The 16,621-nt window shown below is 37.8% G+C and overlaps 2 protein-coding genes across 2 annotated transcripts; both read right to left on the bottom strand.

Annotated features, from left to right (window-relative positions):
* Window positions 1-446: 446 nt before the first annotated feature.
* On the bottom strand, window positions 447-1,103 carry LOC125120880 (olfactory receptor 1J4-like). Its single transcript, XM_047769269.1, has one exon. The coding sequence runs from the start codon at window positions 1,101-1,103 to the stop codon at window positions 447-449; it is 657 nt and encodes a 218-aa protein (XP_047625225.1).
* Window positions 1,104-4,866: 3,763 nt separating this feature from the next.
* Window positions 4,867-5,808, bottom strand: LOC125121363 (olfactory receptor 1J4-like). The gene has a single exon (XM_047769596.1). The coding sequence runs from the start codon at window positions 5,806-5,808 to the stop codon at window positions 4,867-4,869; it is 942 nt and encodes a 313-aa protein (XP_047625552.1).
* Window positions 5,809-16,621: the final 10,813 nt, after the last annotated feature.

The following is a 16,621-nucleotide window of genomic DNA, read 5'->3' as shown; positions in this document are numbered from 1 at the left end:
GCAGAAAAAAATAAATATCAAGAATATTTAACAATGCAAGTAACAACTGGACCTTACTGTCATATTAACATGATATATAACTGCTGCATGCATATTCATTAAAATTTACAGAGTTGCCAAACAAAGGATAGTTTTAGGAGATACATCTCACTATGCTCATGACTGCAGTAAGAGGATTTAGTGATTGTCACTTTTAGACATTTGCCCTATTGACAAATATCTCTAAGGCCTGTTTTATACCTCTGTTCTTGAGGCTATAGCTGAAGGGGTTCAGCATGGGACTGACTACTGCATACACAATGGAAGAGATTAAGTCTTTGTCATTGGAGTCCCATGATGAGGAGAAAAAGTAAATACTAACAAGTGTCCTATAGAATGAAGACACCACAAAGAGGTGGGATCCACAGGTGGAACAAAATATAAAGAGTCTCTTGGTGGAGGAGACCTCAAAACTGTGGTCCCTGTGTGAATATCCAGCCCATGATACTGCTCAAAGACAGAATGAAAAGCATTCCTGCCACAGTAAAGATGGCCAGCAAATTGAGGCAGGTGTATGAACAACTCAACTTTAGAAGGGCAGTGAGGTCACAGAAGAAGTTGAGGATGATAGTCAGCACAGAAGGAGTTTTGCACCAAGAGGGGGATACAACAGAGAAACAGGACCCAGCTCCTAAGGAGACACATAGTTCTTGCCTCAGGACAGTGGTATAATGGAGAGGCTGACAAATGGTGACATACCTGTCATAAGCCATTACTTTGAGAAGGAAATTGTCCAGACAAATAAAAAGTGAGAAAAAAGACATCTGAGAAATGCACCGTGCATAAGACATGGATTGTTGTTGAGTCTGCATGTTCATCAGCACCTTTGGAACCGTGACAGATGAAAGGGAAACATCTGTGAGGGCCAAGTGGCTGAGGAAGAAGTACATGGGGGTTTGGAGGTGAGGGTCCAGCCTGACAAGCATGATGATAAGTAGGTTCCCCAGCACCAGGGTTAGGTACATGCCCAGGAACAGGGCAAAGAACATGCTTTGCGGCTCTGGCCAGATGGGTAACACCAGGAGGAGGAACTCAGACACACTGCTTTGGTTCTCCCTCCTCATGCTGTTCTTGCCTCAGCTGGGAATTGGCAAAAGTGGGAAATGTCAATGAACATGACATAAGACTACAGTCAAGTCATCTATCCATTGCAAAGTCTTAATTTTTGCTACCCTTCTTTTATTTTTCTTAATTGTTGGTAAACAAATCAGCCTTTCCAATTCTGGCTCAAATAATACAGCAACTAATCACATAAACCAAGTATTTTCTCAAAGAAAGCAACATATATTTATCCTTCATTCAATAAATATTTACTGAAAAACTGCTTTTTCCCCTGTTGAGCAGATAGGAGTGAACAAGGACTGAGAATACTCTGCGTTAAAGATTATATCTTTACATTAAGACAGTTTCAAACATGAGTAATTTGCTAAGATTAAAATGGAAAAGGGGCACCAAATAATAGGTATCAATCATTCATTTCCTCTTAAAACTGATATGAAACTCCTTATATTTGATGAAAATTATTGATGGAGTTCCCGTTGTGGTGTGGTGCTTAACGAATCCGTCTAGGAACCATGAGGTTGCAGGTTTGATCCCTGGCCTTGCTCAGTGGTTTAAGGATCTTGCATTGCCATGAGCTGTGGTGTAGGTCACAGACATGGCTCAGATCCCACATTGTTGTGGCTGTGGCATAGTCCAGCAGCTACAGCTCTGAATAGACTCCTAGCCTGAGAACCTCCATGTGCTGAAGGAGTGGACCTAGAAAGGAAAAAAAATCAAATAAAAATAAAGTAAAAAATAAAACAAAAATTATTGAAACTATGTCATGGCTTTCATGGCAGTTTGCTGCACCCTGTTTTGAGTCACTTAAAATCCCAAGTTATCAAAAATGTCCAATGTAGGCTTCCAAGACAATGTTGAAAGTTCAAGGCACTGTTCCAATGGTTTTACACACACTTTCAAATTGTTCCCAGTCAACAAAATATCATTACACACATTTTAAGCACAGGAAAACAAAAGTATACATTATTTAAATTTGAAATGGTACACACAACTAAGTGCAAGGTGTGGAATCACAACATGGCAAACCATCAAATGTACTTCATTAACTTGATAATTCACTGCAAAGAAAAGCATCTGGGGCTATACAAAAGTAAACAACAGAATCTTAACTTAAAATATCTAGCTTTGGAAGGTAAGAAGCCAAGACATGGGAGACGACTTAATGTCCTTCAACAGATAAATGATGAAAAAAAAAAGAGTTGGTACACATATTCAATAGAATAGTACTCATCCATGAAAAGAATGAAATAATACGATTTGTAGCAACATGGATGGAGCTAGAGATATCACACTAAATGATGTAACCCAGATAGAATAAAACACATATAAATTTTTGGATTGTTTGTTCTAGTGCTGTGAAAAATTTCATGGGTTATTTGATAGGAATTGCAATAAATTTATATGGGACCACAAAAGACCCAGAATCACCAAAGCAATCCTGAGAAACAAAAACCAAAGTGGAGGCATAATTCTTCCAGACTTCAGGCAATATTACAAAGCCACAGTCATCACAACAGTTGGTACTTGTAACAAAACAGACAGACAGACCAATGGAACAGAATAGAGAACCCAGAAATAAACCCTGATACCTATGGTCAATTAATCTTTGACAAAGAAGGCAAAAAAATAAAATGGAAAAAAGAAATCTATTCATCAAGAATTGCTGGGAAACCTGGACAGCTACATGCAATGCAATGAAACTAGAACACACCCTCACACCACGCAAACATATAAGCTCAAAATGGCTGAAAAATTAAATATAAGACAAGACACCATCAAACTCCTGGAAGAGGACATAGGCAAAACATCCTCTGACATCAGCCTCATGAGTATTTTCTCAGGTCATTCTCCCAAGGCAATAGAAATAAAAGCAAAAGTAAACCAATGGGACCTAATCAAACTGAAAAGCTTTTGGACAGCAAAGGAAACCAAAAAGAAAACAAAAAAGACAACTTATAGCATGGGAGAAAATAGTTTCAAAGGATGCAACAGACAAGGGCTTAATCTCTAGGATGTATAAGGAACCTATACAACCCAAAAGTAACAAAGCCAAAAACCCAATGGAAAAATGGGCAAAAGACATGAATAGACATTTCTCCAAGGAAGATATACAGATGGCCAACAAGGACATGAAACAATGCTCAACATCCCTGATTATTAGAGAAATGCAAATCAAAACTACCATGAGATACCACCTCACAACAATCAGAATGGCCATCATTAATAAGTTCACAAAAAACAAGTGCTGGAAAGAATGTGGAGTAAAGGGAACTCTCCTTCAATGTTGGTGGAAATGGACGCTGGTACAACCACTATGGAGAACAGTATGGAGGTACCTTAGAAATATATACATAGAACTACCATATGACCCAGCAGTCCCACTCTTGGGCATATATCTAGACAAAACTCTGCTCAAAAAAGACACATACATCTGCATGTTCAGTGTAGCTCTGTTCACAATAGTCAAGACATGGAAACAACCCAAATGTCCATCAACAAATGATTGGATTAGGAAGATGTGGTATATATACAACATGGAATACTATTCAGCCATAATAAAGAACAAAATAATGACATTTGCACAACATGGATGGAACTAGAGACTCTCATACTGAGTGAAGTAAGTCAGAAAGAGAAAGACAAATACCATATGATATCACTTATAACTGGAATCTAATATCCAGCACAAATGAACATTTCCACAGATAAGAAAATCATAGACTTGGAAAATAGACTTGTGGCTGCCTGCTAGGGGGAGAGGGAAGGAGTGGGAGTATTAGCAACTTGGGGTTAATGGATGTAAACTATTGGTCTTGAAATGGATTTACAATGAGATCCTGCTGTGTAGCATTGAGAACTTACATCACATGACAACAATGGGAGGAAAAAGTATGTACACATGTATGTGTAACTTGGTCACCATGCTTTACAGTGGAAAAAAATAAATTAATTAATTAAAAAACACATAGTATGTTATTCCTTATATATATTATCTAAAAATGATAAAAATGAACTTATCCACAAAACATAAATAGACCCACAGACATAGAAAACAAACTTACTGTTACCAAAATGGGAAAGGGGGGAGATACAACTTTGAAGTTTGGGGTTAACATATACAAAGTTCTATATGTAAAATAGAAACTAACAAGTACAAACTGTATAGAATGTGGAACTATACTCTATATTTTTTAAAAAATATAAAAGGGAAAACAATCTAGAAAATATATGTAGTATACAATGTATTTAAAACAGAAATACCTTGATTTATGTATATGTATACATATATGTATATATACATAAATATATATGTACATATATGTACATATGTGTATATATGTATGTATATACATATGTGTATATGTGTGTATATATGTATATACATATATGTATGTATATGTGTGTGTGTGTGTGTATACATATATATATATATATATATATATATATACTTTAAAAAGTTGTAAAAAGCCCAAAGTAATAACAATATAACACATCAAAAGAATTTAAAGACATTTACATACACACACAAGGAGTTTGATATTTTGAAGACAACAAGTTGAATATTCATTGTGGGTAATATCATACAGGGTTATTTAAAAATAAATGGACAAGACATATTACTAAAGGGAAAGAGATTGATCCAATAACAATGAGCATTTAATGGACAGTGAGGAAATGTTCTAGGGACATGGGTGCTCAATACACAAATTTTTAACTCTTGTCTACAAAGTCAGTGAGTGAAATAAGAACATGGTTAGGTGATTATCACTTGGCTACAAGGTTACTGCTTCTGGAAAGAATACCCAGAGCCATTGTCATGTCTCTGTTCCTCAGGCTGTAGATGAAAGGGTTCAGCATGGGGGTGACCACTGTGTACATCACAGAAGCAATGATGCCTTTGTAATGAGACTGGCCAAATGAGGGGGAAAAGTACAGGGACATAATTGTCCCATAGAATAGAGACACCACAGAGAGGTGGGAGCCACAGGTGGACAAGGCTCTGCAGATCCCTTTAGTAGAGGGGACCCTCAGGATGGAGACACCAATGTGGCCATAAGAGACCAGGATGCCACTAAATGCAAAAAAGACAACAGCAGCCCCTGCAGTGAGTATGACCAGGTCATTGAGAGAAGTGTCTGAGCAGGACAGCTTAAGCAGAGCAGCAAGGTCACAGAAGAAGTGGGGAATGATGTTGTCAGCACAGAAGAACAGTTGAGCCAGGAGGAGGGTATGGGTCAGGGCAATGGCACAGGAGAGGAACCAGGATCCAGCCAACAAACAAAGACACAGCTCATCTGTCATGATGATGGCGTAATGTAGAGGATGACAAATGGCCACATACCTGTCATAGGCCATCACTGCAAGAAGAAAGTTATCAATGCCAGCAAAAAATAAGAAAAAATAAGTCTGTGTTATACACCCTGCATAGGTAATGGATTGATCCTGAGTCTGCATGTTCGTCAGCATCTTAGGGACAGTGACAGATGAAAAGGAGAGGTCTGTGAGGGCCAGGTGGCTGAGGAAGAAGTACATGGGGGTGTGGAGGCGAGGGTCCAGCCTGACGAGCAGGATGATGAGCAGGTTCCCCAGCACTGTGGTCAGATACATGCCCAGGAACAGGGTAAAGAAGATGCCCAGCTGCTCTGGCTGCATGGGGAGCCCCAGGAGGAGGAACTCAGACACATGGCTCTGGTTCTCCCTCTTCATGATCCTCTCCTAACTGCTGGGGAAGGAGGGGAGTGAGAAATGTCAGAGACTTCAAACTCATGATTGTGGCCACCACACTAGGCCTCTCACTTTCTCATGGAAATAAAGAATAAATGACTGCATTTCTTTTATCACCTAGGGTTGCCAAAGCAAGTGACACACCCTCAACATTCACCATAATTCCTTTTGATGAAAAACATCAAATCATTTCTTTTACTTTTTAACCAACCATGTTTCTGACACTAAACTCCTAATTAGAAATAGAAGAATAAATGCAACATACAGAATCTCTTCCCTCTGGAGACTATCCCTCAAGGGCAGAACTGACCAAGGACTAACTAAGCTTGGAACCTGAAGCAAGATTCCCTGTGTTATCATCTTTGTCCCACTACTTTCTCACTGTAGTACCTGGGATGCTAAACCTCTCTTGGCCTCAGGTTTTGCCTCTATAATTTCAAGGTGCCAAAATCACACCTTCATAGAGTTAATAAAAAGGATTCTAATTCATTATGCTTTAATATCTAAGGACACTCTCCTGCATAAAATAAATACCAAAACTTGCATGCTTTATTATTAGGAGAATATCTATATACCTCTGAAAATAGTATCAAGTTCAGGAATGTAATGAACAAATATTATGATGTGGTCACCATAAAGCACCAAGAAGCTGACCTAAAATTTATGTTAACTTAGCTCTCACATCTTCAGATGTGTTTCTGAGCTCATACCCTATCACTGGTGTAAATTCCACACTCACACTTGTCCTAATGCATGTTTGTCTTCTTGCCAAGAAATAAACCTTACTTCAGTGCATGTACCTCCATCTATCTCCATGTACAACTGATCCTCCAAGTTGGCTCAGATCTGGATATTCATTGTTAGGAAGATACTTGAGATCTGAGATATGGTCTGAGAGTTGAGAGATGCTGAAGGATTGGGGTGTCTCTTAGGATTCAGTACCTGATTTACAAGCACTATTTCCCAGTATTTATCTTCACACTGATAATACCTGACAGTTAATGAACGCAATGACAGACAAATATATTTTTTCCATGATTTCCTCACTGAACTTTTCAAGAGTCCTAGCAGGGATGATATTAAAACTTCCCTTTTGGGAGTTCCCATTGTAGCCCAGCAGGTTAAGAACCCAACTAGTACCCATGAGGATACTGGTTCAAAACCTGGTCTACCTCATAGTTTAAGGATCCAGTTTGGCCATGGTGTGCAGTGTAGGCTGAAGAAAGTGATCAGATTTGGCATTGTTGTGGCTGTGGTGTAGGCCAGCAGCTGCAGTTCCAATTTGAACCCTAGCCTGGTAACTGCCATATGTTGCAGGTGCAGCCCTAAAACAATTGAAAAATTGAAAAAAATATATAAAATATCAACATTCTCATAAGGACAAGAAAATGAGCATTAGCAGAGAATTAGTAACAGCTCTAGTCACATATCTCTCCCAAGCTTTTAAATATATAGTGGAATCTTTGCTTCTATGACTCTACTGTTCCTCCCTCTCTTTAGTTAGACAAACAGGCAGGACCTGAAGAAGAACTATTTCAGGATTTGAAAGAGAGCTCCTGCTCAGATAATGGTCCACATTCATAATCCTGCAGCCCTTCAGTTTGCCAATAGCTTTTGTATGCCTTCAATATCATTCAATCCATCATCATTTATTTCTGTCTGGAAAGAAGAGAGCAGTGTTTTTTTTTCCCATGAATTTTACCAACAAGAGTAGTGAAAATGCTTAAAGCATCTCTCAGAGTTATTGCATAGTGGAACCTGGTCTCAGACATTGATTTTCTGATCATTTTTTGCTACAGAAACTCCAGCCATTTCTTTTTATGGGGGGCATATAGGGGCTAAGGTGAAATGTTAAAAGTGAAAAGGTAAATGATAAAATATGCCTGGGAGAGAAAAACAATATTAACACTGTAATAATCTGTCAGTAGATGCTTGCTCCAGACCAGGGAGTTGCTCAGGGTCATTAACTGACTCAGCTCACAGGGCATAAGGAGGCACCAGGCACTTGACCCTCCTGTCAAGTGCTGGCTTCTCCCTGAAAGCTTCTGGGTCAGACTTAGCCCAGGATCTCACAGATCTCTTGAAGGAGAACCAGAGCTCCTAATGACACCCAGGAGCTACAATGTGATCAGAAGGTAAAAATACAGCCATGGGACTTTGATTTGATCAGTACCATGTGCAAAAGGTGGCTGAGAAATTGCTCAATAGTGAAGAGAAGACAGTGTGTGACCTGAGGCTGGGGCATTGAGAGAAAGAGGGACTATGTATGGTCTTTATTTTCCTGCCTTCATACAAAATTTGTCCTCTGCACAATAGGATATGGAGAATTAGGGCTTAGGTCTCCATGAGTCTACAATTGGCTAAGTGCTTACAATATGCTGAGCTTCTTAAGCATGTTATAGACAAGATCTTTCAGTAATTAGCATGATCCCATGTAAGAGCTCTGGATGCTGAGAATCACGAAGGCCAAACCCAAGGCAACCAAGCTATTAAGTGGGGAAATGATAAAGACCTGAGTGTTGAAGTACCTGATTCCAGAAATGAGCATTTCATTTCTAAATGGACTGAACAAAATTGAAGCAGAGTGTCAAAAATACTGGGCTTCCAGGGGCCCTGCTGGAGTAGTCAAATCTCAGAAAAATGGATGCCAACCACTCAGCAAAGTCAATTTCCTCTGGACATTCCTGTGTAGCTTCTGGTCTCAGACAGGTGGGGGGTAAAAAATGAAAGAATGTCACACACACACACATACAGAGAGACAAACACACACACACACAGATATTATATCTTCTCTGTGAAGGAAGTCAAGGTGTGGGTTTCTTACACAAAAGTCACAAAAATACTCAGACACTGTCACAGACACACTTGCAAGATTTCCCTGGCTTATACTCTCACTAGATAAATACAGTCAGAGTGTGAGTCAGCTTCACATAAATCTATGCAAAATTCACAAAAATACACATGTACAACACAGCTACACACAGAGAACTGTCAAGAATCCTAGACCAGAGGCATTGTTGACACAAGAAGTCATACATATTTTCATCACAAGTAGTGTACAAGGTATTAAATACAGCATACAAGTGGCAGATGCAAATAGAATATGAACACACTGAGGAAATATCGACTTCTCTGACTTTTGTATATCCTAGTGTGTGTCATTCAGTGTGTTTTTCAGTTACACATACACACATAGACTCTTACAACACAACTCACACACACAAATACACTTAATGTCTCTGATGGAAACAAACACGCATACACATAGACACCACATGCATGACTAGGAAGGTTTCCGATCTCCTTCTTAGCTGTACCTGTGCTCTAAGGTCTAATACCTTCTCCCACTTTCTGTTACCTGAATCCTCACTTTCTGTCCAGAAAACCCAAGATCTAAAGAAAAAGAGCAAACATTGATGGCCTGAGGACCTGTACAGACTCTCATGTTTGTTCTGCAGCTTCAACATGATGCAAAGGTGATCTGCTTTTCTCCATCCTAAAGAGGCCCCAGAGGGTAACTGTCCCCAGAACCCAACTAGAGAAGCATTCCACTGGGGTAACTGTCCAACTCCTTCCTGGCCTCTTGGGAAGGAGGATGTTTAGGGTCCTCAGTGGCTGAGCTGCACCTTGTTTCACAGGAGATAGTGTCCCTGATATCAGGGATACCTTGGGATTATGGTCAAGTCTCTTATGAGAAGTAGGAGTGTCCCCATTTCCTGTGGAATCTGTGTAATCAGCACAGCTTCTTCTAACAGCAGTGTGTGGCATATGCAGTGAAAGGGCTTCTGGTAGTTCCCCACACCAACACAGGCTTTCATTAGAATACAAAGCACATTAAAATGTGCATGTTTCCCCACTCCCCTGGAAGGTTTTCTATGGCATGGTCTATGCCTTGTTCAGGAGAAGGGGGATTGAATATAAAACTCTGGAAAAAAAGACTCTGGGTACTTTCCCTACCAAGAGAGCATACATGAGCAATTTATCCCAGGCCACTGTGACTCACTTTCTAAAAAGGGGGAATAATAATCATAGTCTGTGACTTTGAAGGATGGTTAAACGAGCACCTACTGAAAACTTACTAAATGTTAAGGTTTATTGTCTGTCTTTGTATCACTAGAGATCAGCTATGGCTCATAGCAGGTGATTGTGATTGGCAACTGTTGAATAAATTCATCTGTTCATTCATTCACTCATTCCCTTAAATAATCATTCAGGTTCCCACAAATGTAATATTGATATATTCTCTAGAGACATAACAGATAATAATATAATCAGAAATTCCTTTCTCACAACACACATCCAAGTGGGAGGTGGTGAAAAATCTTATTAAGGCAAAATGAATGTCAGGTAAACAGTAAAAAGGGCTGCAGAATAATGAAGTCATGCATGGGGTTAGGGAGACTCACAAAGTTCAAAAAATACCCAATGTCACAGGACTGTTTTTTAGAGGACTCCAGTCTTTTACTGGACTCAAATCAAGTGGCTTCAGGTTTGTAAACTGGTTTATTCCCTTACAAACCTATTAGAATATCTAAAATTGAAAGAACTTCTGCTCTCATTGTCACTGAAGATATGATGGAAATGGAACTCATACACTGCTCATGGGAATACAAAACAGTTTGAACATTTCCTTAAAAAGTTAATCATATACCTAGCACGTGAGTAGGTATTTCTCTAAAGAAAAATAATGTATATAGTTATACATAGATTTATTTGAGAATGTTCATAATAGCATTATTTAATAGCCAGAAGCTGGAAATTGCCCAGATGTTCATCAATGGACTTATTTTATTAAGTGAATGTATTCCCTCTAATAGCACAAGAAACTATATTTATTATTTTGTAATAGCCTATCAAGGAAAAAATATAAGAAGAATATATACATATATATGTGTGTGTGTATAACAGAATCATTTGCTGTATACTTGAAACAAATACCACATTGTAAATGAACTATATACTTCAATTAAAAATAAAGTCTAATGAAACTTTTTAAAAGATAAACAGAAACAGTTCAAAAATTAAAAATAATTAAAAATTTTAAAAGAAGAAAAAATTTACACATTTTAAAAAGGTGAGAGGACATAACAGTTGTGGTTTATGCCCACAATGGAATACTACTTAGCAATAAAAAGAATGAACTATTGATACACACTTCAACATGAATCAATCTCAAAAGCTTATGCTGAGTGAAAGAAATCGGAAAGAAAATAATCAAACTTGATGGTTCCACTGAGATAAGCTTCTAGGAGATGCAAATGAATCCATGTGACAGAAACAGATTAGTGGTTCCCCTGAGGACAGATGGGAGGAGAAAAGTGAGGGCAGGAGGGTGGACATCAGGGAAAGTCATGATCTTGATAGCTGTGGGGATAATTTCATGGGTGTGTGCATAGGTCAAAACTAATCAAATGATACACTTTATTTCTCTCCTTTTTTAAAATGATAGTTGATTTACAATGTTGTGGCAATTTCTTCAGTATAGCAAGGTGACCTAGTCATATGTATATCTAGATATCTATATCTATCATCTTCCCTACATTATATTATCTTCCATCATGTCTATCCCAAGAGACTGGATATACTTCTCTGTACTATACAGTAGGACCTCATTGCTTATCCATTCTAAATATAAGAGTTTGCATCTACTAACCCCAAATTCCCCATCCATCCCCTCAACCTTCCTTCCCCTTGGTAACCACAAGTCTCTTTTCTATGTCTATGAGTCTGCTTCTGTTTTTTTGATAGGTTTATCAGTGCAATATTTTAGATTCCACATAGTGGTGATATCATATGATGTTTGTTTTTGTCCTGATTTACTTCACTTAGTATGATAATATCTAGTTACATCATTTTGCTGCAAATAGCATTACTTCAGTTTTGTGGCTGGATAGTATTCCATTCTATATATATATATATATATATATATATATTCTGTATCCATTCATCTGTTAATGCACTTTGAGGTTATTTCCACATCTTGGCTGTTGTGAACAGTGCTACTATGAACATAGAGGTGCATTATTATTTTTGAATTGTAGTTATATCTGGATATATGCCCAGGAGTGTTATTGCTGGATAATATGGTATTTCTATATGTAGTTTTCTGAGTCAAATGAGATATTGTATATATAGGTAGTTTTTTTCTATGTCATTTGCACCTCCAAAAATCTGGTGTTTTTAAAGAAACAATAACAAAATCAAGTATGGACATGTTATTCATCTATTGAATCCCTTCCACCTTGTTCCCAAATCAGACTGAAATCCAAAAACTCAACAATAATGGTTAATTTCATCTGTCAACTTGGCTAGGCTACAGAACACAGATATTTGGTCTAACACAATTCTAGATGTTTCCTTAATGGTATTTTTTAACTCAATAAATTTTATTACATGTATAGTTGTACAATGATCATCACAACCCAATTTTTTAGCACTTCCATCCCCAAATTCCAGCCTATCCCCCACCCCCAACCTGTCTCCTTTCAAAAAAAGTTTTTCAAAGTCTGTGGGTCAGTATCTGTTCTGCAAAGAAGTACCTTTTGTCCTTTTTTTAGATTCCACATGTAAATGAGGGCATAAAATGTTGGTGCCTCACTGTCCAACTAACTTTACTTAGCATGATCATTTCTAGGTCCATCCATGTTGCTTCAAATGTAATTATTTCTTTTGTACAACTAATAGTCCTTTGTGCATATATACAACCTCTTCTTTATCCAGTCCTCTGTAGATGGACATTTAGGTGGCTTCCATATTTTGGCTATTGTACACAGTGCTGCAATGAATATCAGAGTGCATATATCTTTTCAAATCATGGTTAACTCTGGAAAAATGCCTAGGAATGGTATTGCTGTATCAAATTGTAATTCTATTTTTATTTTTCTGAGAAATCTACATACGGTTTTCCACAGGGGTTGCACATATTTGTATTCCCACTAACGGTGTAATAGGGTTTCCTTTTCTCAACACCCTCCCCAGCCTTTATTGTTTGTAGGCCTTTTAATGACAGCCATTCTGGCCAGTGTAAGGTGGTACCTCATAATGGTTTTGATTTGCCGTTCTCTAATAATTAGTGATGTTGAAATTTTTCCATATGTTTTTTGGCCATCTCCATGTCTTCTTTGGAGAATTTTCTGTTTAGATCTACTGCACATTTTTGATGGGATTGTCTATTTTTTTTAGTATGGACCTGCAGGAGGATAAATTTTGGATTAGTTCCTTGTCAGTCACTTCCTTTGCAAATATTTCCCCCCATTACATGGGTTGTCTTTTTGTTTTGTTTAGGGTTTTCTTTGCTGTGCAGAAATTTTTAAGTTTAATCAGGTTCCATTTGGTTATTTTTTATTTTCATTAGTCTAGGAGGTGGGTCTGAGAAGATATTGCTGTGGTTTATGTCAGACATTGTCGGGCTATTTTTTTCTCTAAGTGTTATATAGTATTGAGTCATATTTAGGTCTTTAATCCATTTTGAGTTTATTTTTTGTGTATGGTGATATGATTAGGAAGTGATATAATTTCATTTTTTTACATGTAGCTGTCCAGTTTTCCCAGTGCCACTTATTGAAGGGATTGTATTTTCTTCATTGTATATTCCAGCCTTATTTACCATAGATTAGTTAACTCTAGGTGCAGGAGTTTAATTCTGGGTTTTCTGTCCTGTTTCACTGATCTCTATTTCTATTTCTTGTGTCAGTACCATATGGTTTTGATGATGGTATAGTCTGAAATCAGGAAGGCCGATTCCTCCAGCTCCATTTTTCTTTCTCAGAATGGCTTTGGCTATCATGCTTCTTTTGTGCTTCCAAACAATCTTTAAAATATTTTGTTCGAGTTCTGTGAAAAATGTCATTCTTAATTTGACGGGGAATTCACTGAACCTGTAGACTGTTTTGGGTAATATAATCATTTTGATACTATTGATTCTTCCAGTCCAAGATCATGGTATGTCTATCTGTTTGTGTCATCTTTTATTTTGTTCATCAGTGTCTTATAGCTTTCAGAGTACAGGTCTTTTGTCTTTCAGGTAGGTTTATTCCTAGGTATTTTATTATTTTTCATGTGATGGGAAATGGGATTGCTTCCCTAATTTCTTTTTCTGATATTTCATTGTTGGTATATAGAAATGAAGTCAATTTCTTCGTATTAATTTTGCATCCTGGAACTTTGCCAAATTCATTGATGATCTCTAACAGTTTTCTGGTAGAATCTTTACAATTTTCCAGGTATAGTATCATGCCACCTGCAAACAGTGAAAGTTTTATTTCTTCCTTTCCAATTTGAATTTGTTTGATTTATTTATTGTCTCTGATTGCTGTCTCTAGGACTTCCAAAACTATTTGAATAATAGTGGAGAGAGAAGATGTAATTTTCCCCTTCCTGATCTCACTGGGAATTATTTCATATTTCTCCATTGAGAATGACGTTCACTATGGGTTTGACATAGATGGGCTATATTATGTTGAATTAGGTTCCCTCCGTGCCCACTTTCTGTAGGGTTTTATCAGAAATGGGTGTTGGATTTTGTCAAAAGATTTTTCTGCATCTATTGAGAGGATCATATGGTTTATATTTTTCAGTTTGTTAGTGTCATTGACTTTGGGATAACAGTGATTGATTTGAAGATATTACAGAAAACTTGCATCCCTGGGATAAATAGCACTTGATCATAATGTACAATCCTTTTAATGTATTGTTGGATTTGGTTTGCTAGTTTTTCATTGAGGATTTTTGCATATTGGCCTGTAATGTTCTTTCTTCATGGTATCTTTGTCTGGTTTTCGTATCAGGCTGGTAGTGGCCTCATAGAAAGAGTATGGGGGTATTCCTACCTCTCTGTAATTTTTTGGAATTGTTTCAGGACAGGTGTTAGAGCATCTCTAAATATTTGATAGAATTCACCTGTGAAGTCACCTGCTCCTGGAATTTTGTATGTTGGAATTTTTTAAATCACACTTTGAATTTCATTACTTGAGATTGGTCCATTGATCTTTTCTGTGTTGCCTTGGTTTAGTCTTGGAAGATTGTACTTCTCTAAGATTTTGTCCATTTCTTCTATGTTGTCCATTTTATTTCATATAGTTGCATGTAGTAGTCTCTTATGATACTCTGCATTTCTGTGATGTGCATTGGAACTTCTTTTTTATTTCTAATTTCATTGATTTGAATCCTCTCTTTTTTCTTGAAGACTCTGGCTGAATGTTTATCAATTTTGTTGATCTTTTCAAAGAACTAGCTTTTAGTCTCATTGATCTTTTTTATGGTGTTCTTCATTTTTATTTCTGCTCTGATCTTTATGAATTTTGTCTTTAATTTTGGTCACTGATTAATATGTGTCTGGGTGTTCCTCCTTGGGTTTATTTTATATGATACTTTTTGCACTTCCTGGATTTGAGTGGCTGATTTCTTTCCCATGTTAGGAGAGTTTTTGAATATTATCTCTTCGAATATTTACTCTGACCCTATCTCTCTCTCTACTCCTTCTGGCATCCATATAATAGGGATGATGGTGCATTTAACATTGTCCCAGTGTTCTCTTATGCTGTCTTCATTTCTTTTAAGTCTTTTTTCTGTTCCACATCAGTGATTTCCAATAGTCTGTTCTCCACTTATTTTTTTTTTGCCTCCTGTATTCTGCTGTTGGTTGCTTTTAATCAATTTTTTATTTTAGTGATTGCATTTTGTATCTCTGGTTCTTTAATCCTTAAATCTTGTATTTCTTTGCTCAAAGTTTCCTGTAATTTATCAATCTTTGCCTCCATGTTATTTGCAAGATCTTGGATCATCTTCACTATCATCAGTCTAAAGTCTTTTTCATGTAAGTTGATAATCTCCAGATCACTTAGCTGTTTTTCTGTTTTTTTTTTCTTGCTCACTTATCTGAGTCATAACTCTCTGCCTTTTCATGTTGTATAGATTTTTGGTGTGATCTCCATTTTTACAGACAATAGGGTTGTAGCTTCTCTTGCTTCAGAGATCCACCCCCCTTGTGGCTGAATTTGGTATGGGGGCTTGCTGTAGGCTTCCTGATGTGAGGGATTGGTGCCAGCCCACTGGTAGGTGGAGCTGATTCTTACCCCTCTGGTGGGTGTGGCTTTGTCTCTGGGTGAGAATAGAGGTAGCTGTGATTTCCAGGGGGGCTTTTAGCAACCTGCTTGCTGATGGGTGGGGCTGTGATCCCACCCAGGTTATTTTTTGGCCTGGAGCTTTTCAGCTCTGATGGGTGGGACCAAATTTTTTCAAAATGAAGTCTCTAGAGAAACATATGCTAATGATTATTCCCAAAACCTTTGCCTACAATGTCCTTCCTCCACAATGAGCCACAGTCACCCCTGTTTTCCTCTAAGAACAGCAATCAGGTCTGACCCAGATTCCTATGGAGTCTCTGCTTTGCCCTAAGACCCAGTGCACATGAAAACCTGTGTGTGCCTTTCTATAATGGGGTCTCCATTTCTCTCAGTCCTCTGGAGCTTCTGTGCACAAGCCCCACTGGCCTTCAATGCCACATGCTTCAAGGGCTCCTTCCAATGCAAGATCCCCAGGCATTTGGACCTGATGTGGGATTCAGAACTGTCACTACCATAGCTGAGTCTATGTGATACAGTCACTTTCCAGACTGTGGGCTGCCCACCCAGTTGGTGTGGGATTTCTTATATTGTATATTTGCCCTTCCTACTGTCTTGATGTAGCCTACTCTTTGTCTTCTGGAGTAGGATATCTTTTTTGCAGACTATTTGTTTGAAGATTCTTCAGCACTTGGTTGTAATTTTTTGCTCTTATGAGAGAACATGAGTTCCAG

This window comes from Phacochoerus africanus, chromosome 2 (genome assembly GCF_016906955.1).
Source record: "Phacochoerus africanus isolate WHEZ1 chromosome 2, ROS_Pafr_v1, whole genome shotgun sequence".
Lineage (NCBI taxonomy): Eukaryota > Metazoa > Chordata > Mammalia > Artiodactyla > Suidae > Phacochoerus > Phacochoerus africanus.
This window is presented reverse-complemented; position numbering and strand designations above follow the sequence as displayed.